The sequence below is a fragment of the Tympanuchus pallidicinctus genome, unplaced genomic scaffold (genome assembly GCF_026119805.1).
Source record: "Tympanuchus pallidicinctus isolate F22 unplaced genomic scaffold, pur_lepc_1.0 scaffold7, whole genome shotgun sequence".
Classification (NCBI taxonomy): Eukaryota; Metazoa; Chordata; class Aves; order Galliformes; family Phasianidae; genus Tympanuchus; species Tympanuchus pallidicinctus.
The window spans coordinates 23,752,270-23,779,622 of record NW_026294791.1 but is presented as its reverse complement, the minus strand read 5'-3'; the positions used below and the strand labels follow the sequence as shown (position 1 = coordinate 23,779,622).

General features: G+C 41.6%; 1 protein-coding gene across 5 annotated transcripts in view; it reads left to right on the top strand.

Moving 5' to 3' along the window:
• Positions 1-25,411, top strand: part of NTMT2 (N-terminal Xaa-Pro-Lys N-methyltransferase 2) — a 36,392-nt gene extending 10,981 nt beyond the window's left edge. The window contains exons 1-4 of one of the 5 annotated variants that reach the window (XM_052665935.1): positions 2,622-2,652; positions 10,151-10,326; positions 16,149-16,398; positions 19,933-25,411. In XM_052665935.1, coding sequence (XP_052521895.1) covers positions 2,649-2,652; positions 10,151-10,326; positions 16,149-16,398; positions 19,933-20,207 — 705 coding nt within the window. In that variant the 5' untranslated portion in view covers positions 2,622-2,648 and the 3' untranslated portion in view covers positions 20,208-25,411. Of the gene's footprint in view, positions 1-2,621; positions 2,653-3,224; positions 3,507-7,501; positions 7,582-10,150; positions 10,327-16,148; positions 16,399-19,932 lie in introns of those variants that run through there. The other 4 variants (XM_052665933.1, XM_052665934.1, XM_052665936.1 and 1 more) reach the window with 4 other exon arrangements.
• The last annotated feature ends 1,942 nt before the right edge of the window (positions 25,412-27,353 follow it).

The following is a 27,353-nucleotide window of genomic DNA, read 5'->3' as shown; positions in this document are numbered from 1 at the left end:
TTCAAATGTGTGGACCCAAAGGGAGTGTTAAACCCCATTTGGGCACAGAAGGCAGGAGAAACAAAGCCCTCTCTGCTTTTGTACCTCACCTCCTCTTAGCAGATGTAAATGGACCTTGTGACTGTCAAGGCTGTGGGGAACCCTGAGCCTGTGATCTCAGTGTGCTCAACTGTGCTGTCCTAGCACCTGGCTCCCTTAGGACACACCAGGGCTTAGGTTTCATGCTTGGAGTCTCTGCAAGTCTCTAAGCAGAGAGGTCACTTTGCTACACAATGGGTATTGCCAAAATCACAGCCATACCAAATGTGAAGCATGATGTCAAACGTGGAGCAGGTGGGCTGGGAGTTTGTAGGGCTGTCTTTCATCAGTGACAATGTGTGAGCTCTTTCCAAAGAGTTCACATGTTGTCTTGACTCATCCATTACTGGTGCATTAACTGAGTGTGGCTGAAAATAGACAAGCTCGAAGAAAGGGCCAGATTTGTGAGGGAACCAAGAGATACACCAGGATTTTGTCAGGGGTCACATTTCAAAATTGGTTGGAGAGGACCTTATGCTTCACTGATAGAGTTCAGGAAGGAGCTAAGAGTTTCTAAGGATGGATATAGAACACAGTTCAAGGGAGGTCTGGGCTATGGTGCACTAGTGGCACCAGAGCGGATCTAATCTCTGCCATGATCCCACTCTCCCTACTCCATGCTCAGCTGCACATTTGTCTCTTTTTGCATTTTTCTGGCAACTATAAGCTCTGCACTGAGCTTGTTCACAGTGCTGACAGACAGAAAATGTGAGCTTATGTAGCAAGCTGGAAGGCACAGCAGAGACCCCAACAGAGGGAATACCTAAAGGCAGCCTATAAACAGGAGGGGAGTCAACTCTTTGAAATGGTAGATAACAGCAGGACAAGGGGAAATGGTTTTAAGTTGAAGGAGGGAAGATTTAGTTTGGATGTCAGGAGGAAGTTCTTTACAGAGAGAGTGGTGAGGTGCTGGAACAGCTGCCCAGAGAGGTGGTGGATGCCTCATCCCTGAGGTGTTCAAGGCCAGATTGGATGGGGCCCTGGGCAGCCTGGTCTAGTATGAAATGGGGAGGTTGGTGCCCTGCATGTGGCTGGGGGGTTGGAGCTTCGTGATCCTTAGTCCCTTCTAACCTGGGCTTCTGTGAATACAAGAGCAAGGAGGAATCAGGCCATAGAAATGCATTTTCCAGTACTTTGATTACATTTGACTTTCAGAGAACCAGATCCAGCACTCATCTGACAAGATACAGGGGGAGATCTGCATTATTGTGAAGGCTGCTGTGTATTGTGACTCTTGCCACTGCCATCATAGATAACAATTTCAGCTTCATGTTGTAGCATGTGACAAATTCCCTTGTGTCAGTTGAAGACTGGAATGAGGAACTGATGCCACTTGAAAGAAAAGTACATTTTTCTGAATTAGTTTTCATGATATCTATTCACTGGTCTGTTCACTGACATGTTTGTGTGATCAATTAGACTGGATCAAGTGGCAGAGCAGTGTGCCAATGCATTTAGGTGAGAATGGGTATTAGGGGATGTTCACTGAAGAAACAAAACAGGCAGTAATACCCAATGATTAACCATTTAGCTTTGCTAAATGCTGCTTAGCATCATCTCATAAAGGCAGAGCTCCTTTAAAAAAAACAGCGGTGCAGCCAAATACTAGAGATTTTTGGCAGAAGCTCCCTGCTCAGAAGCTTGATCAGACATTTGTTGGTAATTGCAGTACTGCTCAGGACATACAGTAGGAAGCTTTTTATGTTGAAAACATCCAACTTTCTCACCATGCCTTGCTGTGTTTTAGTGTGCTTATGCTGCAGGCAACTGGAAGAAAAGACTTGAAAGAGGAAACCTTCACAAGCACAATGCATGGAGGTCAGTGCCATCAGCACAAAATCCCCATCCCCGTGACAGGTACCTTTGCAGCTCTGGATGCTTGAAGCTACACCACACCAAGCTACAACTTTTGAAGCAGTGCATTGAGGGCTGATCCTCCTCTGAGATGTAATGCACTTAGAGCACACAGCTCCCTTCTGCAATGTACTGTTCTGCATCCTAATAGCATTTCAGCTTCTGACTCTACTCTCTTTCTTCTTACAATTTTGCTGTTGTAAAAGCCTCAACTTCCTCCTCTTTTCCAGCTAATGCATTTGTCTAAGTTTATTAATGGACAGTTTATCTCCTTTTGTTCTTCCATGTATTTTGATAGCTAAAACAAAAAACTCTTACCCTTTCCTGGCTGTACCTGCTGGCTCCCAGACAGCAATTTCTTGCAGCTAGCCTCTGTAGATGAGATGCTCGGTACCATTTAATCAGATTACATGAACTTGGGCAGCCTACAGTCCTAGAGAGTGGTTTGCCCTGCTGTAAACAATGGCAGAGTATGATGTTGAACCTTGTCTGGTAACTACTGAGTCCTGGCCTCAACCACTGATTGAGCACCTGGGAAAAGGAGTGGCCAGCCACGGGAGCACAGGTGAAGGCAATTCAGCTGTGTGACTGCAAGGGGTGGAGCCTGGCTGCACCTCTCTTAGATCTCATTTAAGGGCTGACTGCCACTGGGGAAGTATCTGTGGTTGGAGATCCCTCTGTTGTGGGGTTTTCCCTGTGAGCCTCGATCTTCAGGGATGGGTGAGCACTTTTCCTTTGTCATGTCTTTCCATTTGCACCAGTGCCTTTGTTATTACATCTCCTGTATCACCATTCCATTGCACTGATCTAATTGTTACAAGCCTACTGTTTTCTTGTTGCGTGCAATCATTATCAGTTACTATAATATATATAATCATTATTGGTGCTTATTAGGGTGCCAAATTTGTATAGAGACATATTCCCCATTCTGATCTTCTAGCCTTCCTCTTGGTTTCCCGCAGACCAAAGAATAGTGAGAGAGAGAGAGAGAGAAACAAAATTCTCTTGTGAGATTAAAGAGAGATGGGAGACCCTGGGTAGTATCTGAGTTTCTTTGAAGTGAATGCTGCATAGATTAGGGAAAGTCTAATTGAACTAAAGGCACTCTTTTTTGAAGTAGATATACTTTTACCCTGGCTCAGCAATTTCCTGGTTGAGGTTTTTATCGCTTTCCAGCACCTGCTTGCTTCAGAGGGCGACACTTCAGGGATTACACTGAGGAAGTGCCAAGAGCCAGCATTTCTCACTCCCCTCTTGCCCGCCTCCGCCCCCTGCACTGCTGCATGCACACACACACCCCAATATAGAATGACAGCATGCTGCCACAGTTTAAATGACACCGCCTCTGCCTCTTCAGAAGGACAGGTCCTTCGGAGAGCAGCAGCCACAACAGCTGCCTACCCTTGCAAAAAACATCATCATGGCATATAAAGCAGCACATCTGGCTTTTAAGTCGCGCTGGCACAAGACAGACGAAGAACTCTGTCGCCACAGCATGTCATTTGACTTACATAAGGCAATCCAGAATGACTTCTTTCAGTGTTACCTTTATCTGCTGGAAACTCTTCCCCTGGGTGAGTAACTGGTGGGCAGGAACGTTTGAGTGTGTGTTACCATGCTCTGGAGGGACGTGTTATATTAGATAGCTGGGTGCAGCATTCGTGACAATAAATAGTGGCCTTGAGAAGCCCTGCTCGAGAGATTACAGTCTAGCTAATCCATTTGTTACTCTCTCAGCTCCCTCTAATTCAGTATCCTGTTTTATTTTTCTACCTAAATACTCCATAGATTGGTGGGGGAAGGAAGGGCATGGGAAAGACCTCAGGAGCTTAAGGAAGTTTGATTTTGGGGTGATGATACTTTCACCTTTAAATAAAACATGAATTGACCTATTCAGAACACTTGGAAGGACAAATTGGAAAGTTGTGGAGCTGTCAGGCCTTACTTTCTGTTGTCTGATACTCGTCCTCAGCTTTGTATTATGCACCGCTGTGGACAAATGCTTGAAAAGTAATTATTTTTATTTTTTATCAAAAGTCCCTATAATCCAGATTGTGCAGCAGGCTGTCCAGACCAGTGTTTGTTATCTGGGAGGAAAGTGCTTCCAAAATATTTTTTTAATAGCCAAATATGTGTGAAAGATACAGGATGCCAAAATATTTTATGTGCAGAAAAGGCATGTTACCTTCTCTTGAAAATCTCACCCTAAGAACCAGTTTTTTTTTTCCCAGGACAGGATACCTGGAAAGTGCATTTTACTTGGATCTTTGTTACTTTTTAAGCAGAATTATTCAGCTTCTACTCAGTGTTAGAACTGTAGGAATTTAAGAAGGCTGTGTCTGTCTAAACTGTGCTTCTTGAGGGCTCCTTCCTGATTGAAAGATCCACATGGGTAGGTGGATTATCTTACCTGATTCTGTGAGATTGTACAGACACCAGTGAGTATCCTGCTCGGGATACTAGAATTCTTTGTAGAGAGAAAAAGTATTTCCATGTTTTCTTAGTATTTTGATGTGGCTTTTCACATGTGGTGATATCTGCAGCTATCTAAAATGAAACATGCAAGGTAAATACTCCCCGTCCCTAGTGGTAGGTAGCTAGGAATGGTGGAAAGAAAGGAAAAATGGAAAGGAAGGGAAGTTAATTATAGGTCAATGTAATCTCAAGAAGTCGATGACAATGTTATTCTTTCATTTATTTTGAAAATAAACACAACATATTAGAAACTGAGCAGGATATCCTACAATGTGAATGTTAGTGTAAGTACTGGTGGCTAGAAGGTAGTGTTACGAATATCTAGCTTAAAATTTCACATGAAAGTTTCTAGATCGTGCCTGTAATTTATGACTGAGTCACAGTATGTATTTGTGAAGACAAAAATAACTTGGCTTAAAGTCTGCAAATGACTGAGAACTCATCAGTATGTAATTAAACTGTTTCCAGGTCTAATTGCTTCACTCTCTTAAAACCGTATTCTATTTCTCGTCTGAATTTTATTTGAATTTCCATTCTCAGCCAGCAAGCTCTCTAAAATGTTTACTTGTCAGACTGAAGTGTTCCTCTGCCAGATTTTCAATGCTCTGAGTTATTATTACAACTCTCAAGTTTTCCATTTTGTTACCAGTGCATCCAAATCAGTAAGACCCCAAGGAAAAAGTGCTGTGAGTCCGGCCTACATGTGAACATGCAGTTTATCCATTATGCATGGTATCTGTCATGGAGTAAAAGGGTGCATAAGGACTGGCACTGAGAGGTAGCTCATGTGCTGTGGAGACACATCTGAGAATCTCCTCAGAGTGTATGTCATGGTGTGGATGGGTGGGCAACCGGATGGGTAACAACAGTTGGGTCACTTGGCTTAGAAAGTCAGGGTTAATGTGTCGTACTTGGTCTTGAGATCAGTGGTGTTCACAGGCAGCTGTCCTGTTTAACATCTTTATCAGTGATCTGAAGAGCCAAGCTCTTCACTATGGCATCTTCACAGATGGCAAGAGACAGTGGATATAAATTCAAATTGGAGATGTTCAGAGTGACTGTAAGGAAAAACTTTGTGGCTTGTCAGGGCATTGGAAAAGGTTGCCTGGGTAGGCTGTTCTGCATTGCTGCAGGCTTTCAGAACTCACTTGAATGAAGTTCAGAGGAACTTCATTTCTGTCCCTGTTGTGAGCAGTTCAAACCAGCAACCTACTTAGCTGCCTTCCAGTCTGGACTACCCTGTGTTCCTGCACTCTGTGATGTGGAGCTGAGCAAATGTGGCAAGTCCAAACCTATCTGCAGAATGGCATTTTCAAGTTCAGTTCAGAGTGGAACTGAGCAGAAATTAACTGTACTTCAAGATGAGATGCAGAGACCTCTTACACAGAATTAACAGTGTTAAACCACTAAAACAACACTAAGGCTGTGACCTAGCAGAGCACTTTACAGGATACTTAACCCTAAGTGTGATTAACACGGAAATTGGGCCTCACACTGAAACTTATGCTACAGTCCAGGATCAGCAAGGGACAGAATTTTCTTCAAGCTGTGCTAACTTCACAATCCTCTCACCCTCCTTTCCTAGGTTTAGTGGTGGGAGCACTAAAGCTGAGCGTATTTGGTATCATGGCCTAAGAGAATCATGTAATTTTTACAGGCTGGGACGACATAAATAAAAGGCATTTGATTTAGGCCGAGATTCAACAGTGTACTCGAATGTGTCTGAATGCCTCTAAGCCCAGTGGACTTTAACAGAGCTACTCAGGTACTGGAAATTATGCATGTGGTTCCAGGGGCTGAGGGACTTGATGCCAGGAGAGTGAAATCTGTGGTGGAAGACTCAAATGATTAGTCCAAAGAGCCAGATATTTCAATATGTGAGGCACATGTCTGTAAGTGAAGCCTGCTTTAGGGGTGTGCTGATGTTCAGCCTCTATAAAGCAGTTCTCAGGCCATAGCAGAGAGGTGAATCTTCTCTGCACCCAGATAACCATTTTTCAACTGGAGCGCAAAGCAGATGTTGCATTTAAAAGGGATGCTTAGCCAAAATGGAATTAGTTCAATATCTCGCAGAAAGCAGTTGGAGCCACAAAACAATGTTCACAAATAAAAACTTCAAAAAAATTATTTGCAACATTTATTTCTGCTGGGCAGATTTGGCTCAGCAAGCTGTGCAACTGTAAAATAGTCTGCTGCAGGTTGGGGCTGTGACTGATCCAATGTATTAAAGGATCCCGTTGACCTAGGGATTTAGATCAGATACAGCAAAACAAAATTTTGAGCTGATCCTTTAAAAAAAAAATAAAAAATCTTGGACTCTGGGGGGAAGACAGGCCTAGATGAATGTTCTGTGTCTAGTCTAGGGGATGGCATTTGGCTCTTTTTTGGCATTCAGACTGTTTGCTGCGACTGAATACTGCTAACACCTCCTGACTGGAGGTGACCTTTAGGGAGGCAGTGTCTGCTCAGTCTGCTTTGCCAGTGGGCTCACTTTAGCCTTTGCTGCTTGGGGGTCTTGCCAAGCAGGTTCACCATGACAGAAGGTTTCTGCTTGCTTTCCTTGAAACACATTTCTAACCTGAAATATTACAGGTCGCCTAACTTAACACTGAAAATCTTGTCTGTGAAAGCTGCCCCCCAGTCTCTGCGAGACTTACAGCTCCGTTATCCTGTCCTGTCTATGCCCTACTTCGCAAAATACATTGAAATCAGGCTGTGTATCAGTAACAGACCTCACAAGCATTTAATTTCCTGATGCAGGAGATAGTCCCACATGGATCATGGATTGGGAAGATGCCTCTGGCTAGACAGGTCCTGTGATGAGGGGCAGGCACGCCAGAGAAGAGCTGCAACACTAACTGCCACCAAGGATGTGTGATTCCGCACACTTCTCTTTTGCGGTAGATTCCTGCAAGCTGGCAAACCTCCTGCTCCCTCTGGTCCTGCTGCTGGAGCCTGCATGCCAGGCACAGCTGCAAGGCAGATCAGAGGTGAGCTTGATTGGTTGTGTCTGGAAAATTGGGTTGTGGGTTGGGAGAGTTGGCAGTGTTGCAAATTCAGGAGAGGGAGGAGAAATACTTGAGGAAGCAAGAGGTGGAAATGATGTACTGCGTGCCTGAGACTGTCACTGCCACAGGCTTTGGGTACAGGACCTGTGTCCTTGCATGCCCTCAGGTGAGGCACTTGCACAAAAAGATCTTTGCATGGTTTGGGGTACAGAAAATGCTCAAGTGTTCAGAGTAGAGCTGGTTTCAAATGCCAGCATGTTAGGTGGGGCTGTGGGGCCCCAGCTGGCCAGGGAGGAGCCGAAGTCAGCTGGTGTGTGCATGCAAATCCCTGCAGGCATCCTGTGAGTCTGATCCAGGTTCTGAGTGAGAAATCTGAGAGCACATGCCACAGATCTGATATCCTGAACAACAGCATATCGTCTCCATGTGTTGCCTTGGGTTCAGCTCATGCATTCAGTAGATGGACCCTGAATATTTGTTGTTTGTGCTGTCAGCTGCCTGCAACACCATGTCCTAGTGCAAAGACATCCTGTAAGAGCCTTTCTTTTCAATCAGGTAGAACAGAATAAATCTCTGTCCCCTGGTAGTTCCATTAAAAAAAACCCTAGAAATGGTTGCTGGGCTTTCATAAAGACGAGCTTGTAAAGCAAGCATCCAGAGGTTCAGTTCTGTTCACCAGACTGGCATCTGAAAGGGAGAAAAGAAACCAGGAGAAAATAAGCTAGTGCCACTCCCAGGGGAGGATGGAGATAATTTACTGGAAGAATCTCCACTGCCAATGGAGTCTTTATTTCTCAGGCTCTGGGAGCCTCCCTGGCCAAGTTGCACAGTGGATTGGCTGCTGCCTCCTTCATATTAATTTCTTCAACTAAATGGTTTCTTCTGAGTATGTGAATATAATCAGTGGAGTGTGTAAAACTCCCAGGTTTTGACCCTTGCTGGGCTCAGTGCTTCTTGTGGTATAAATTTCTCAGGCATAACATAAATGTGTAATGGATTAAAGCTTTAATAGTATCCGTTCAGCAGTTGACTTAAGCAGGTGATGACAAGAGGGGCTGGTAATGCTGCTTTTGTTGGATGAAGGATATGCCGGGCATGCTGCTGGTGTGTAACCCAATAGCACTATTCTGTTCCGAGTGGTCCTTGGTGGTAATTATTCCCCATCCTACTTCCTTTGTCCCCCCTCATTTGCTGCTGAAATGTCATTCTCCTGCTGAGGATGGGCAGGCGTATACTTATCATTCCCTGCTGAGCTTGCTTGCCTTCCATAAATACATTCCAGGCTTATGTTCAGTTCTCTGGCCTAACTCTCATCCTGCGCATGGAGGGCGTAATTCCTTTTCTGCAGGCAGGGTGAGCAAGGCATGGCATTGTTTGACCCTTGCCAGCAGTGCTCCTGGGGAAGTTTGGAAGCTGAAAGATGCAGCCCACATAAGGTAGATACTGAACAGCAACTGGGCGCTGCCCTCTGTCTGCACAGCCTGCAGGGACGTCTCCCTTTCCTCTGTTAACCAGAAAGCCATTTGCTGCTTGCCCATTTCCAATTCTTTGAGCCATGCTGCACATCTGCAGTGGAGGTGGTCTCACAATGCAAAGTTGTGCTTGCAGACTCATCCCCAGTGTGACTCCATCCCTCCTTACTGCTTAGCTTTCACACACAGGCTTGTAGTTGCTTTTTTGTTGGAAGGCCTGTCTGGGAATAACTGTATATGTGGGGAAGCACCTTGTATGCTTGTATATGCATGAGACAACAGGATAGCTTGTTTCCAAACAGTTTCTAGTCTGCCCTAATTTGAACTTTTGAGATGTAACACATAACTACTTTTGATATGCCATTGCATTTCAAGTATGGAAAAACTTAGATGCAGAGCATAGATTTCAGTTATTCAAAGAATGGGGAAAAATTAGCAGAGCATAGATTTCAGTTATTCAAAGAATGGGGAAAAATTATCTTAAACCATACAAAACAGGGTCCGATTGAATTGAATGGCCTCAGACTTACGATTGCTATGTATTACCAGCAAAATAGCAGAGCAATGACAGGAAAGACCCAACCCCTTGGCACACAGGAGCTTTCCAATGTAACACCCACTGATTATCTTGACCTGTGACAGAAGAAAATTTAGGACTCCGTTTCTAAATGGTCTCCCTGCTGTATATTCATTTAGGCCTGAGACTGCCATCTGCTCCTTGGTTCGGCTTACAGTGCCCCAGACTTCCCAGTGTCACTAAAAATAAACCAAAGCAAGTGCCTCATTCATTCAGACTCTTCTTGGTGCACTCTCTGTGCAGCTGTTGATGGCTAGAAAGTATATATGGCAATCTGCAGGCTGTGAGGAGCTGTTAGGTTCACGACAGCGGAAGTGGTGCCTGCAAACAGCAATAAACACTGCCCACAGCTTTTCTGGGGGTAAACTAATCCCACTGCTCTCTTTGGTATTAATGTTCATCTTCAAACCTGGAATGATTTTTCACTGATGTGAAAGCATACTGTGTAATGACAAATGAGTTCTGAGTGTGGCAGGGACAGAATATACGCAAGGGGTGCTGTGTCCCTTCAGAGCCTTGCAGGATTAAATCCAACACCTTTCCTTCCACCTCAGGTTTGGAAACAGAGGTTTGTTCATTTGGAGGCTCAGCTTAGATTCATAGATTTTCATCACCGTGCCTCCAGAACAAGTGACTAACCCAGAAATGTGTCATTAACAATAAAATAATGATTTATCTGCTTGCAGTGAAACTTTACGCTTTAACAAGTCAAGTTATCAATGGGGAGATGCAGTTCTACGCCAGGGCCAAACACTTCTACCAGGAGGTACCAGCCACAGAAGAGGGCATGATGGGAGACTACATTGAGCTCTCCAATATAGACATTGAATCCTCCAGGGAGTTTCTCAGGAAGTTTGTTGGGGTGAGTCATTTAATCGCATCTTCTGCAAGAGACAGTAGTGATGTGTCATAAATGACATGCAGCATGCCCAGACACGTTGATTTTAAATGGCACCATGTATCATATTTTGTATGCATGAAGCTCATGTTGTAATTGACTGTGATGGGGCCCAGGAACACACTATTTACATGCATTCTGCCAGGTCATGCATCACCATGAGCACGCATTTTGCTTGGCTGTATCTTGTTGTTTACCTGTTTTGCATCCTTTTCTTATACTTTGAAGCTGCAAAGAGGACTGTGCAAGAATAGCACAAACTTTGGTTGGGTGGGAGATCAATTCTCAGTGTACTGCTGAGACTTTTCATTATAAAATCCTTGCTAGCTTCATTGGGAGATATTTCTGTGCAAATTCCTGCATTCTATTTGGGAAAGTGACTGAGACAAGATGCCAAGGTTCTGTTTTGTCTATTTATAGTTATCTTTTTTTCTGAGAATGCTGCAAGAAAATACAATCCTCCTTCCCCTCTGTTAGCAGTATGTAGAATAAGCTACCTGTTAGTAAAAATATGATTTCCTGATTGCTGCAGCATTATTGTTGACTTTTGAAGGCAAATCTTTAAAGGTCTGTAAGAATCTTCAAAGATTTGCTTTGACTTGAGATGCAAAGTGGGATTTTAGCAGCAATTAAAATAGCAGTTTCTCTTTGGCATTTGGGTTTTTGGAGTGTCTTGTTAGGAATCTATTTATTATTTTTTTTTTAAAGTTTGGCCCAAAGGTTTTCCAACTGCCTCTTTCCCTTCCTGGGGATAAGAAGCCTGCTGAATTAGCTCAACAACTACATTAGATGCTAAAGAACCCACAAAGTTACAGGGAACTGAATTTCATAAATTTTCCTACTCACAAAATTACAAGTTCTACACGATACTACCATAAAACTTTCATTTTCTACTCAAATGTACAAATTTTGCTTAACTAGATGACTTTTTTTTAGCCTTAATGACCTATTGTGGACAAAAAAGCTCAATAAGTTAATGAGATGTTGTGTATAAAAAAAGGGCACAGTTAAAATGGATTTGGATGAAAAGTGTGGTTTAACAACAGATAGAAATCCTGTCTAGCAGTGAAGAGCAACTGATGGCAAAGTTCACTGTGTATGGCAGACTCTTGGGACAGTATGCCAACAAAACACAGTTACCTAAGTGAACAGCTACTTTATTTCTATTCACAGTCTTTTGTACTGATGTCTTCACAGCATTTTAAGGCCTCGCTGTGTCTGTAAGAGTTTTGTAAAGCAGCTTCACAGCATCTCAAGGCCTCATTGTATTTGGTTTCTTACAAAATAAGAAAAGGAAACTCAGAAGATGAACGATAGTAAAGTGGTGCTTTCAGTAAAAATGAAACATAACTTGTAAACTTCGAGCCAGCCCCAGGCATGTCCCTTAAACTTTGTCTTTTTTTAAGGATATTTGGAATTCACATGGTGGACAAGCCTGTCTTCAGGGAAAGATTTCATGCTTCCTAGACATCATACAGATTCAGTTTCCTGAACAGCGAGTTTATATCACACTGTTAAGCTTTCTCATCTCCAAGACCTGAAAAGGAAAGTACAGTCTGTAGCAGAGTTTCATGTGCCAAAGAGAAATCATACCCAATGCATCAGGTGTGATGACAGATACAAAAGACTCCAGAGCAGAGCTTCTACTCCTATTATTAGCCAGGGGTAGAAAGGATATTCTGAATGGCCAAGATCAAATAAGGAAAAAAAAAATAAAAGAAAGGAATCTGCATGTTTTGCTAATTCTGATTTAGTTTATTACAGCCTTTAATCTCTCAAGATACAATCAATTAGTTGTTTTACTTATGGTTTATTTTCCTTCCTTACTATTGCAACTTGAATCCTACTTGAGCAAATAGAGATATTTACAGGCTTTCTGTAGTAGTGACCTTACTGTATAGCTAATCTGAGCCATGTCTTCCTTTTGTTATACCCAGTTTCTCTCTGAATATTTTTTTTACCAATAAGCCAATCAAAGTAGAAGAAGACAATTTGTTGACCCAAACATAAGCTATGCTTTTTTTAAAAAGTTTAACAAAATCAGAAAAGGAAATTAGTCTCAGATCAACTGTGCATATTTAATTTAGGTTTTTGATTGTTTTGCCCTCTGATTTTTTTTCCTGTTGTTCTTAATATGTGTCGGTTCCAAAATGAAAAATGCTGTTTAGAAATGAAAAGCTGACAAGTCGTTTTTTTTCCTTGAATGCAGTCAAAAAGAAATATCTTAGCATTTTCAACATTCTTTCCCATGTTTCCTGGCTAAAACTGTTCTCTAGATTTGAGGTATCGATATCACAATTTTTCTTTTTCCAAAACTTTATTTTTCTGGCAGAACTAGTGCTCCTTAAAAAACAGTTGCCCAGTTCCACTCAAATTACCCTTCAGTTAGTTTGGCTGGTGTGGAAATGCCACACAGTGACATTTCCCTTCCATGACTGATGTTGCATACCTTCGTGTATGGCATTTCTTAACATGTTTTTTAGCACCACAGTAAACTGAGCTACAGATTTCCTTACCATGGTAGAATTTATCTTGCCTGGATGCATGGAAGGAATTACAAAAAGAAAAAAAAAGTAGAAAACTGAGGACTTCACTTATATTTTAGCCTGTCTCCTGCCCAGGCGAGTCAAACTGAGTTAAAAGTGCCACTGTGCTCAAGTTAAGAGGTTTTATGTGTGTGTGGGCAGAACTCAAACCAAGAGCAACATTTGAGTTAGAACGTGAGCCAACAGCTCTATATAGACAAGCTATAGGTTGTCTTTGATGCAGTCACACCTGAAGGGTTATCAGCAGAGCAATAGCATTGCGTATTTATGGCAATGTATTCATGCCAATTCAAGCTTTGATGTCCATACAGACACTGTGTTTTCAAGTGCCTAATCCAGAGGAAATCTTTAAAAAAAAAAAAAAAAAAGGAAAGAAAGAAAAAGAACCATTAATTCAGGAACATTCATGATCTACAGGTGTGTGAAATAGTAAAGATGGGGATTATATTGTCCTTACAGCTCCCTTTCTACCTCCAAAAAAACTGTCTTCCTTTCTGCCCTGTCTTGCCTTGGTTCAGCTGTCTAATTGAGGACCTGCTGAATGAAAAGCTGAATGAAAGTGATTTTTCTTCTGTTTGATCAGGGAGATGGAAAAGATTTTGTTCAAAGCCTGATATTTATATAAATAATTCAGAAAGAAAACTGCTTAACTATTTACTGAACTGTGGTTTCTTTGTTTTCCTTTCGTATCTATACTGCCTTCTTGCCCTTCCAAGACCTGAAGTAGCACCATCAAAACATATCCCACAGATCTTTTATACCTAATGAACTTTTGTGAGTGCCCTATTCAGTTCTACAGCAGAACGTTTGGGTGTGTGCATGTCCTCAATGACAGTGATTCAGAGTAACAGGAAGCATGTAAGCAGAGAAGCAGTCAATCTTAAATTTTGAAGCCTGCTCTGGCTTAAAATTTTCACTTACGCTATTTCTTTAAATAAGAAGTCCAGTTTTCAACTCAATTAGGCTTTTGGGAAAATGATTGCCTTCCAAAGAAAATGTTAATACCCTGTCAAAGCTCCGAGCACTCCCAAACTGAAAATATATTAGCTGAACATGGAATTATGTCAACATTTTCATTGCAAACAGTGCTGTGGTGCTTTGCAGGGCTTCTCGTCTGACTGCCTGGTACTCTTGCTCCCTGTCAGTAAAGTATGGGATTGAGCCTCAGCTTTCATGGTTGCTTTTCCTTTCCTTCTTGATGGTAAATGGAGATGTGTCATCACAGGTCCTTGCTGTGATGCTCTCCTAGGAGATGAATTCCCAGTGTTTGGTAAGGTGCTGTGATTATAGGTTCTCTGAAACACAGGTACCAAAGTCAGAGTTGTATGGCTTTTAGGCTAATTTTTCCTAGCTTTTTTAGTAAACAATTCCTGCTTTCTCACCAGCATTCTTGAAGCGTTGTACTTAATTGCATCAACTTAGGTCTATATGTATCTGCCATCAAACAGTATGGGAATTGACCTTGTGAAGACACAGCTCCTTCTCTTCTCATGAACTCTCTGCTACAGCTTAGTCTGGTCCTCAGTAAAAGCCGTGTGCTCCTAAGTGCAGCCCGTGAATGAAGAATAGCTCACATTTTCTGGCTAACTACAAACAGGTCATCTCCAGAGTCCAATAGGGTTGAAGGCTTGTGGACTCTTGCACACATCAGGAGATTAATCTTCTTAGGTATACAGATTGGGACCAGCAGCTCCAGAGGCTGGCGAGAGCCTTTCAGGTCCTTGTGCTCTTTCTACAGTTACTCCATGTAACTGTAGATGTTCAGCTGAGCTATTCATAGTCGTGTCACTGACAATACTGTCCTTTGACCTTAATAATCTACTGAATTACCCACTGAAGCAAGGCCAGAAAAGCAGTGAGTTACATGATTTATGCTTAGTCATTACATGGTGGGGGAGGGGAGGGGTCTCCCAGTAAGTAGAAAGAGCTAGACCCTTCCTGGACTTATTTCACTTAAGAGCAGTGAAGTTGTTGCAGGGACTTTGGCCCATAGGTTTTGCTTCAGCTCTCACTTCCAGGGACAGGGAAAAGCTGTTTACATTTGCTTTTAATATATTTGTTTAGCAGATAACTTTGGCCAGGGGAGCTCCAATTCCATGGCCAGTGCCTGTACAGACTTAAAATTTCTGTTTTACACAACAGCAGCACGCTCTTAAGAGACTCTTTATAGCTAGAATGAAAGCTTTAGGAGTGAAATACAGCTTTCATTATGAAGATCCTTTTACAGTAACTCATTATTTTCTCACAGATGTATCCTTTGTGCCACAATTTTTTCTTGTCTGATCCCTATCCAGAGATGATATTCAAGAATAAAAAAATAGCAGTTAAGCAAAATCTACTCAGTCATCTTGCTTGTCTCTATGTTTAGAGAAGAAATTCTGAATATGCTCCAGTCCAAACTTTTGTGTTGTTGTAAGTTAGCTACGTCTCCAAGATCTTTGTTCAAACACAACTTGTTTTGAAAGTTGTGCTCAGATCACAAGGACGCTCTGTCTCTGCAGAGATTTCCACGGATACCTTATAACTTTTGGAGCACAGAATATCTATTTCTTGTGTGCAGTGTTTGGTATATGCTTATTCTTTCGTTGAGTCTTTACTGGGTTCAGAATTTAACAAGACTGACCTATCATGCAGTTGACTGTAAGATATAAGTACATGACTGATGGAGTTGGAAGGACTTTGTGAAGACCAATGGTTCTTCTGAGAGAGCTAGGAATTTGTGAAATATTCTCTTCTTATAGCAAGCAAAAACAGCAATAAATGCAGGGCTACAATAAAGAAATCCCATCGACTGCAGCCTTTGCTTTGCAGCTCCAAATGAGCAGTGGCTGCTGGCTGTTGAGGAGGAGAGCTTTGTGCAGACAATGTCAGCTCAGGGGTGGGATAGTGTATGCCAGCTGGAGCACAAGGGGAGGTTTGTCTTCACTACTCTTACTTACTGGCTTGGACACTCAGTGTGAGGTTCTGCAGGTCACTGGATTCTGCTCCAAGCTGTGGAAAGTAATTATGGAGGAAAAATGCATCCGGGCATTATCTGGGAATGCAGCCTAGCAGCTTAATAGCTATCCGAAGGTGTACTGATAGCGTTCAGAGTTCTCACCAATCTTGCAGCTGCCCTGAACAGGTAAAGAGACAAGATAGTAGGCTTGGTGGACAAAAAGCCATAGCTGGTACCATGGTTGCTGTGATCTTTCAGGTAGCATTTTTTCAGATTTCAAATGATTTTCTTGTGTTTCACAGGGGGTGGGGAAAGCTGGCACCAACCGCGCCCTGGACTGTGGCTGTGGGATAGGTCGGATCAGCAAGCATGTCCTGTTACCAGTTTTCAAGAGTGTGGAACTGGTGGATATGATGGAAAATTTCCTGGCTGAGGTCCCGAACTACCTGCAGGACGAGGAGGACAGAGTAGAAATGTATTATTGCAAAAGCCTCCAGGAATTCACTCCAGCCCCACAAAGATATGATGTCATCTGGATTCAGTGGGTTTCAGGTTAGTTCAGCACGATTCATCCAGCCCAGCATCTCAGAGCTACACAGCATGTGCTGAAATTACTGTTAAAAGAATGGTGCAGCTGTAAAAAAGAGATTCTCAAATCTTTGATGATGCCAGGCCAAGACTGACAAGTGCTGGAAGCACAAGGTGCTGCCTTCATTCACTTCCAGTGCCTGGTCCCATAGTAGCCAGGACAAGCAAGTAGAAAACAAAGAAGAAACTCCTGCAGTACTAAAGCTTTTCTGTGGAGTCAGGCAGTCGCCACAGTCCATATCTTCTTAAACTTGTCATGTTTCCCTGTCAACCCAGGGAAAAAAAATAATCTTGCAGTGGACTTCTGGGAGTTCTCCCCAGCCATGTGCACAGTGGGTACAGATCAAGATGCTTTTTTTTTCTTTTTTTTTTTTCAGGCCATGTACTGAAGGAAGGTGCATCTACCAGGAGAAGCTTGCATGCTGTAGTGCAATGGGGGAGTAGGTCATAAATATATATATGGGTCTTATACATTGAGCAGGAATCTTCCCTCCCTCATAGCTACCAATATTGCAGACAGATAGGCTGACCTTATTTGTATGCAGTGGTCTATCAACACCTCTGCATCTGGCATGTGATGGGAGCAAGGCTGTAACACTGTGACAGTACTGCATGTGAGGATCAAGCTTGCCTACCAGAAAAAAAACATGTGAGAATTGTATGACCCTCATTCTTGGCCTATTGAATATTAGCCAATTTTGGACACACCTTTGCCCATATTTTTCATGAGTCATCAGGTACTCCAGAGAGCCAAGCAGTCTCACAAGGAAAAAGAGCCCTTTTGAGACATTTTTGCCCCTTTGCAGATAGGGCAGCTCCAGCATTTGGATGCAGAATGAGTGGTAGGGTTTTTGTATTTTTTTTGTTTACAAGATTGACTGTATCTGCATTAAAGGATGGTTTCCTCTGGTTCTTTGCCAGAAGTCATTTTCCACCCACGATTCACCACTTCTGCATTGTAGCTTGGCATCCTGTTGGACATTTCCTGCAAAGATCTTGTGGGAATCCCTGGCATGTCATATACTCCTCGCACATAGAACCTGTTAGGTTAAGTGCCCCTTCAGGGATATCCCCTTCAGTCCTTTCTTAGCCTCTGCCAGTGGGTGTCCCTCAATACCCATGTTCTCAGGGGCATTTCTGAACTTGATGACTATTGAGACCTGGGAATATTTCAGGAAATAAGCTGTGAAAAAGCATGGTGAAATCACCAAAACCTATCAGCAGATGACTGTCTGTTGCATGCACTAATGCTCATTAAAGAGGTTCACTTAGCTACATCCCAAAGCAATTCCTCCCCAAATAACAAATATCTGCATCCTCTCCTACAGTTGCTCAGTGAATGCACTTCAGCAGTAAGAGCAGCAGACAGACAATTAGACAATGTGGGCTCTGTTCCTTGTTCCAATTTTTTCCCCTCCTACTTAAAGCAATGGTATGAGAATTAATTACTTTTGTAAAGTGTGCAGTGATCCTTGCATGAAAAATGTTGTAAGGCTGTAAACAGAATATTCATACAGCTATGGGAGAAGTGAATTGAAGGTGACCTGAAAAGTCAACTTTTCATTCTCCTGTCTCAATCAGTCAGAAATACCATTTTTAGTAGATACTTTTCATGCTGTTTAAAGCCTTTACTGCTGCAGAGTGTCCCTTGTGCAGTTTCAGTGGGCAGGACTCATTATTCTATAGCACAAGAGGAGGCCTGAACAACTCCATGTCAAAACCCTGGAAATGCCTTCTTTTTGGGCAAAGGCAGGAAGATTAGTACAGGAGATCTTAAGAGCAATCACTTGTCCTTTATACATAGTCTTAAAAAGTAACGGGATTGGTCTTAGAATTGTAGGTTGTTCCTTTATAGCTATATAAGCAAGTTGCTTCAGAAGAGTATCATTTTCCCTTCTACTTCTGTTCTATTTGAATAGTCAATCATTGCTCAGATCTCATGAATGAAGCCAAGGCAACGTGAGACAAAATGAATGAAGACTTGTCTGCAGCTGTGCTTGTTACTTTTGTGCTATCAATGGCAAAAGCAGCATATGCCTTTTGTCTAGCAGATCTGAATCTCCTTCCACCTTTCAGCCATCGATTGCTATGACATAGATAGTGACTTTAAGTACTAATCAAGTTTCTACCACTACCTTGACTTTGGATGAAAAATGCCAGCAAGCTCAATGCTTCTTGGTGGAATGGGGCAGGACTAACTGGCAGGTAGCAATGCAAGCAAGATCATGTATTTTTGGATGGAAAAACTGGGCTAAGGACTAAGTTAAGAGCAGCCAAATGCTTCAAAGAATCTAGTCCATGAAATCTTGATTTGTCGTGCATGTACATAATTAAATTAGCTCAAGTTTTGTTTTTTTGTTTTTTTTTGTTTTTTTTAAGAAATAAAAATGAAAGTTTAATTTTCAAACTGAAATGGCGATTTTCCCACAGTTTGGAAGGTATTCAGTTTTTGTTCTGACTCTTTTTTTTCTTTAGTAAGAGGGAAGTAGTTAAAAAAAAATCTGACAAGCTATATCAAAGTGTGGTTTTGAAATGACAGCTTGCATTTATAAAAGTTTAGATCTACCATGAAGAAAACTAAATATTTTGACTAAAAATTACAAGCAACTTTTTTGAGTTTTTCATTCAGTTTTTGACCACCTGCCCTTGTTAATTCATTTTAAATAGGTTTCATATGTGTGTTCTCATTTTGCTCTTCTCTGAGCCCCACTCTCCTGATGTTAACAGAATTATTGATCTTTGAGAAGGAAGAATAGAAAACACAATCTCATATTAAATCTCAAATATTAAAAGTTACTGTATTTAAATATGTATGGTGTATGCAGAGATCAGAACAGTATGTAGTAATACGGAGTTTATTTGGTGATTTGGTTGTAATCCACAGCTGCTTTGGGTGTATATAGAAATCTGTAGCATAAACAGCCATTAGTAATTGTTAGATTCTCTAATTTGACCTATTCTGTATCACTTGCTGTTACATTCCATTGTTTTACCCTTGCACTGGATGGTTTGTGTTCAATAAGAACATTATCTTGAGAAAGTCCGTCGCACTACATTTGAGGACTTCAAGAGGTGGTAAATCCACCACTTCTGCTGGTTGCTTCTGATCGGTAGTTACTCGCACTGTTAAAACATTTGTCTCTTATTTCCGGTTTGAATTTGTTTGGTTCCAGCTTCCTGCCAGTGATTCTTATTATGACTTTAACCACCAGATTAAAGAACCCTTCAGCACCCGCTATTTTCTCCGCTATTCCCATTGACTTCTGTCCACATCTGTTGCTGCTGTGAATGTGGATCATAAATATCGATTTGAGTTTGTAACTGATGATCTTATTGATTTGCCCAGGTTTTCATTCTGAAATCTGGCAGATCTAGAACTAACTATTCCAGCAATAAAAAGGGATAAGGAGAATCGAATCAAGGCACCGTTATGATATGTTCAGAGGGAGGCTGTATGAATGGTTAATAGTGATCTATTTTCCGTCTTTTCACCTGTAGGATATCTGACAGATAAAGATCTCCTGAAGTTTCTCATCCGGTGCCAGAAAGGCTTGAAGGATAATGGTGTTATCATTCTCAAGGACAATGTAGCCAGGGAGGGCTGTATCCTGGATTGTCTGGACAGTAGTGTGATCCGAGACCTGAACATCCTCCACAGCCTCATTGAAATGAGTGGACTCGTCATCCTGCAAGAGGAGAGGCAGCAGGGATTCCCCGAGCAGTGCGTCCCTGTCTGGATGTTGGCCATGCAGAAACGCCCTGCCCATTCCTGACTGCATAATGTGGCAGCAAAGACTGGACTACGGGTGGAGGACAAAGGGGAAGAAAAGCACCTGTAGAATACTACTAGCTACCTACTGCTACCACTGTAATTCCAAGGCAGCAACTTCTAAAGGATCAAGAGAGAATTACAATTGAGCCAGCTTCTCCAGGCAATCGTCTGCTTCTAAATCCTGCCTGCTTCACCATTTTTAAAAGACTTTCTGACTGCTCCTTGTAGGATTTCTCTTTCATTCAAGAGCCAATACTACAACAAAACTAAACTAAATACGGAGACTTCAGACTAATTATTTTCTAGTGGCTTATATGTTTTAGTGTGCTTTGCATGAGGGGTGAAACAAATAAGCTTGTTTTTCACTGGCGACTATGTTGTCCTGGAAGTTAAGAAGAATCTGTCAGATCTCTGAAGCAGAATATTCAAATAGCTTCTGGAAAACCTAACCTACCTTGCTAATGTTTCTGCTCTGTAACAGTAGTGGTGCATAAGGATATTTACGCTTTAGGGAAAAGATTATATGACATATAAGCATGTTTGCTTTGAAAATTTGTGCAAAGATTGCCCCACAATCCACTTTCTGGAAAATGTTTTTTCAAAACGTTCACAGTGGAAACCACTTGAAAGCATCTCTTTATTATTCATACCACTGTAAATTTCTTTCTTTCCCACATTCAGAACAAATCTGGCACCATATGCAGAGCTAATGGGATTTCATGGGGTGTTAATAGTTAGAATGCAAAAAGAACTAATACAGTATTGTATTAATTAACAACTGTACTAAATTGCAGAGGGTGTTAGTAACCCAAAAGCATCTATGATTTATATCCAAACAGCAGCTGTGTAAGCCTGGATTTGACAATGCTAACACATACAATCTCCTTAGAGCTCACAGAAATTACACATTGACCTTCTTGTCCCTTTCATACGGGCACAGAAAGCGCTGTGGGAGGACAGGGCTCTTTTTGCAAAGATTTTCAGAATTTGATGTTCTGCTTCATTCTGAATGAGGGCAAGAGGAGACAGTTTTGTTTTTGTTTACAGAGAATAGTCAGTAATGGTCCTAATGAGAACTATGGACAAAATCAAATATTTCCTTTGAGTTAAGGTTCTAAAATAATTTACATTTTAAATTTTTGTTATTATAATGCAGCAAAAAATGTAAACGAAGCGTGGCTTGTTCAAAATGTAAGAATGGACTGTTCTGACTCTTTCACAATTTTTGTCTTATTTTATTCACCTGCAATTCTGGAACAACTGGCTGGGCTTTTTTAAAAGTTGTGTTATGACAAATGTCCATGTTCAGATGGAAAAGGTTCTATGGAATATCCTCCACGTGGCTGTATGCACAATTATCTTTGTCAAATATTGTCACCTGTGTAAGATTGACTCACATAGGAGCCCAAAGACAACAAGGGACAACAGGGAACTTCTCAGTTGGATTTTAGTACTCTTGGCCATCCTTTGATAACAGATTTCCAGATTTGTTTTAATTGTGTAGCTCATCTTCTCTAGCAATATGAATGCATGTGTTGAGAATTTCCAGTTCATGGCATAGAGCTTCATGCTGTCAAATCTTATTCAGTAATTAGTGTTGTTTTTGTTTTTAATGTGCCATCACTGATTGTAGCATTAAGGAAAAATAACTGGTGATTTGTTGAATAGTCTGGCATGTCATGTAACATAGGAACGTATGGCTCCCATGATGCAGATTCTTCTGGAATGTCTTGGCTAATTCTTCCATTTGAATCAACTGGTAATGATTGCAAATGTATCACACGATGCTAAAAACACTAGGTGAATTTTTTTGTTCTGGAATTGTCCCTTGAAATAAGGGTGTTTAATTCCCATTAAACCACTACAATTCTTTCATTCCCTTTTAGCACCAATTAAAAGCTGGTGTCGTGATTGGGTGAATATGAATATGTGCAGAAATTTGAAGGAAAACCAGTCATTAGTTTTGCAGGAAAGAAGCATCAGTCCTACAGTTAGCTATACTCATTAGCAGTAACAGGCAAATATTTAAAAGATCTAGACATGCGTTACAAATTAATTGGTTCTACATCATTTTCTCTTCGAGCCAGAAACTTCTGCCATGGTGCAGAATAGCTGGGAACTACTGGAAATCCTCATGTCTGTGCCAGGCTTATGTGAACGATGTTGGTCACTTCGATGACAAGAGAACAGCATTGTGGAAATAGGGAGGTAAATAATTTTATACAACTCTAAGTTGTTGCTGACAGCTGTTATCGTGCAGAATACATCAGCTGTTCATTTACACACCAGAGGAGGGCTGTCCCAAGGTGGATACAGCATGAAAAGTGATTAGAACAAAAGATAGAATATCAATGTCTGGTATCACTATCAGTGAAATAGATTTTTCAAAGTAAAAAAGTTTCTTCTGTATTTTGTACATCTCTCTTATTTTAATTTCTAGACTATATCTGCATAAACATGTAGTGAAAATTAGTTATTTTAACTATGTTAATAGTTAATGGAGAACGGAGCCAAGTAAAGTCTTAACTTAGTAGAAAAAAAAGCATATTTCATGGTTACCACATTCCTGAAAATTAATGTTTCATGGCTATGTTGCTTCCACAGTAAAATATTAAAGCTTTTCTGGTGACATAATGAACCTCAAGAGTAAAGAAACACAAGCTCCCCAGGGGCACAGATGCATGGGATTGCTTATGATAGAATAATATTTTGTTTTCCTCCTTTTCCAAGTATATTTTAATTCAAAAATTCACAGTTAACTGCTGTAGGCGGTGTTACACTCTTAAAAAAGTGCATGAATTTGGGTAAGGGCCATTCTTGGTTTAAAAGTTCTGGCCTCTCTGGACTTTGCTGTAGAATGTAATAATAATAATAATGAATCACAAATTTCAAAGAGAAGAGCTTGCTTAGAAACCATCCATGCATCGGTTGCTCTTTGGTGTTCAAACACTGGATGAGAACTCGGTTGCTCTGCCTCAACTTCCAGGCTGTTTGAAACATGCGTTTAAATCTTCAGCTCTTCAGTTTGCAGTGGGAGTTTGAATCCCATTTGTTTGGTGTTCATTTAAGTACTTGCTCCTGATCTCAACGTTAAGAGGATGAATGAATGAATCCAATGTCAGTACCCTAGTTGAAGCGAGTTTCACGGAACACTCTGGATCCTGCAAGCTCAAACTGTAGTTCACCACTGACAGGTAATTAATGAATTAACAAATTAGTCATTCAATCAGACATTACTCCCAGGCAAACTGCTAAAGCAGTCTTTAGCTAAGGCATGCTAAAGCTCATTTCTGCCATACCACTGCCAAAACTCTTCATAATGTCAGGTTGTCCCGTATCAGGTTTGATGCTTATTTTCTGCACGACTGAAAGCCAGTGTCACTTAATGTATGAATGAGGAATGTAATGAAAGGAACGAGAGGTTCCTTGCCAAAGAGATCCCTTAGCTCTGACAGTCCTTAGGTGCTCCTGGAACCAAAATAAAATATAGAATCAATCGTTAAAGCACTGTGAATAGCAATCCCAACAGTGCAGCTCCTGCAACCATTGCAGCTCAAGCTGTTCATGTTCAGAAAGCGACCCAGATGTTACAAATGTTTTTTCATTTCTGATTGGAAGGGAGAGCCGTCGTTTTGAAACATATCTCTGAATGGATATTCTAAAATATTTTGTTTCAGAAATACTGAAATGATTGTATCAAAATTTTCAGTTTGTATTTCTTGTTTGGATATTTATATAATTTAACCTAAACTTAAAGGTTATGTGAGATGATATCTTAGATAATACATGATATAGTGTTGTAATAGATGAAGTGAAACATTAGTTTCCTACAAAATAATAAATTCCATACATTTCCTGGCCCCAAATTTAGTGAAACAAGCCAGTTGTTTCCAGAGGAAAGTAATTTCAAGAACTGTCCTGTCAAGAAGTATTTGCCCGAGCTGTTTCTTTTCAGATGTATTGCATTGGTTCAGGCATCTTCCCTGTGCCTGGCCTAGGGAATAGCCACCTTGGGCTCTTTGATGGGCAGCAAAATAAAAAAACAGGCATCTTCAGAGCAATTCAGACCAGCTCAAAGTGAACTGGCTGAAGTAAGAGAGTATCCTCTCTCCTCAATGGCTGTAGGAGTGAAAGTGCATCCTTATAACTGATTTAGTCACCTCTTTACTAATGGCAAGCAGAAGTGCAGTGTGACCTGAGGAGCTGTGACTGTTGAAACCAGCAAAGAACATGGGCACGGATACTGAAACACACATTAAAAATCAGTCGTGGCACTGAGGCACAACATTAATGTGAGGAATATTATCATACTACCATAATCAGTTGACACAGTGCCAACCGATAAGAGATTTATCAGTTACACCTTAAAGTGCCCTGAGTGCCTTTATACCATCCTCTTGTTTGTCTTCCATTCTGTTAATCCAGATCCCCAGAGATTTAGGATGGTGCATCAGACAGTAGGCCTGTCCAGAGGAACCTGACTGCTACATCTGATTAAATTCAGTTGTCTTGCATCCCATTCTTCTTCAGTTTTGATGCTTCTTCTAACTTGCCAAGACATTCCTCCTGCACTTGCCAAAAGTGATTTGTTCTCCATGGACATCACCACACCTCACCGAAATAAAATGAGTTACCTTTGATTTTAAGAGGAGGTAATTCTGTTCATCTGAGAGCAATCACAGCGTGCTGTATGTCAAGGATGGAAGTTAATACCCATCTTTTTCAGTTGATGTCACGTAGGCACTCCCAGACCTTTATACAAACAAAGTTTGCATTCTCATCATTACCATAAACAATAACAGTATTTGAATGACACTGTACATCCCTAGACCTTGATGCATGGATGAGGAAACTGCACTTGGATGAGGAAACTGAGGCACAGAAGAGTGATCTGGGCTGCATTACAGTTCTCTATAAGTGGGAGCTGTGAGTGATTAACACCTCCATGAATTAGGCTTCTACAGGAACTATGGAGTGTTTTGCAGGCAGACATAAACTTACTCTGTTTGTGCTCAGAGCGGATTGAAACAGTGTGGCTGCGGTTAGCCTGCTTACTAGGCCAAGCTGGTATGTCCTGCAGAGAGAGGACTTGGGCTGAACATTGTGCTCATGAACATATACAGCTTCTGACTGTCTTGAAGCATCAGTACACAACAAAGCAGTGTACACCTGCAGCAAAAATAAAGACACAAAATTGGTGGAGCATCTCTCTTCCATGTTTCTCCTTTCAAGAACTGTTGAATTTGCAGGCTTTTTAACCCAGTCTGGTATTCTCAAGCTCCTAAGACTAAGGTTTTTAGAGATGTTTGAATAAATCTTACAAGTGCACTTAATGGACGCTTGCTGGTCAGTGGATTCCTATAGATCTCTGAAGATCTGGCTTCTAAGAACCTAAGCTTCACTCAAGGCTAAGCTTACAGAATTATCTGGAAGACCAGATTTGAAAGCCCTCAAGTGCTTAGAAGCGGATGTAGGAAGATAGGTACGTGTGTGTACACACATGGTTAACAGTTTTGCAGATGTGCTGCATACATGTTGAGCAGACAGCTTGTATTTGCTGAGGTGACCTGTGGTCCTTGAAATATATGTGGCTTGTCAGCTTTTAATGGATCATCAGCTGCAGAAGAATGATGACTGTTGTGTAATCTGGATCTTCCACAACACAAATAAATAGTCCAGCAGGGTTTGCCAAGAACATTTCCAGATCAGCATTGGATGCTATTTGCTGAACTTGGTTCTATCCCAACGCTCTGTGACAGGATCTCCTGAGGGACACCTAGCATGTCTTGCTTCCACACAGGGCTACCCTAGTCACTTTGAAGTACAGTGCTTGTATCTTATGCTTCTCAGTCATGAGGATTTGTGATGTGGTACATAGGACCAGCTAAAATAACCTAATGACCATGGGGCTCCCTTCTCCATGGCTGCAAGTAATCACAGGCACAACAAGGGCGAGAGGCTTCCGACCTCTAAGAGACGTTTTAAGGTAATTGTCAAAACTTCCTATTACAGTCACTGAAGAGAGATCAGCTCTACCAGAAATGTACTGAACTTTACTAGGAGCCTACAGGCTCCTTACGTTCTGACAAATCACAGAATTACAGAATGGCACGGGTTGGAAGGGACCTCAAGGATCATGAATCTCCAACCCCCCTGCCACATGCAGGGCCACCAGCCTCCCCATTTCATACTAGACCCAGGCCGCATCCAATCTGGCCTCAAACACCTCCAGGGATGGGGCATCCACAACCTCCCTGGGCAGCTGTTCCAGTACCTCATCACTCTCGTGGTAAAGAACTTCCCCCTGATATCCAACTTCAATCTTCTTCTAAGTCAATCTCAGATGTTTAAATGAAGTTAGATGAATTCCAGCTCAAGCGCAGTTCTATGAGTCCACTGTGACACCAGTTGTCAGTACAAGTCTGTCCTTTCTGTAGCCCCAGCAATATAAATCTCAAAAATCTCTACTGAGGACCGAAGTGAAGATTCTAGGTAGCTCACCGGTTTTATTTATGGATCAGTGCATGTGTGCATTGCTAAATAAACAAGTGGCTTCTCCTAAAACTAGGGTGCCATTGCAAACTCTTAAAAACACAACCCATAAAATAAACAGACTCCAGGAGTTACCTGTGATTCTTGCCACTGCAGTAACTTCAAGGTAACAAGAAGTCAATAAACCCCCATCAACAAAATCCCCACTGGGATCCAGCCGCAGAGAGTCTGAAGCAGCAGTCATCAAGAGAAAATAAGTGATTCAGTAAAACATTAATGCTCCCAGAGGAACCATTTTGGGGCTGCCTTGATTTGGTGAGAGAGGCAACTCTGACCAGTTACCAAAGGCAAAACATAGGCCACTGAAAGGGCTTCTCTTTGGGTGCTGTCAGACTTGCCCCCTACTCTGGGATTATGCTATATAACCTCCCTACCTTAATGGATGCCAAGGCAGAGGGACTCTGAGCAAGTAAGAACTTTCTCAGCCTCCGGTAAGTTTTTTCACTGCTCAGGTGGGATTCGTTCCCTGTCTTTCTGTTCTTCTTTATTGTTGCAGATCTCCAAAATGATATCTGATGCAACCTTTAGTTCACAGCATGCAGTAATTATGATTCAGCAGGCAGAGCAAACTTAGCTGAGTTTAGTAACTAATTAT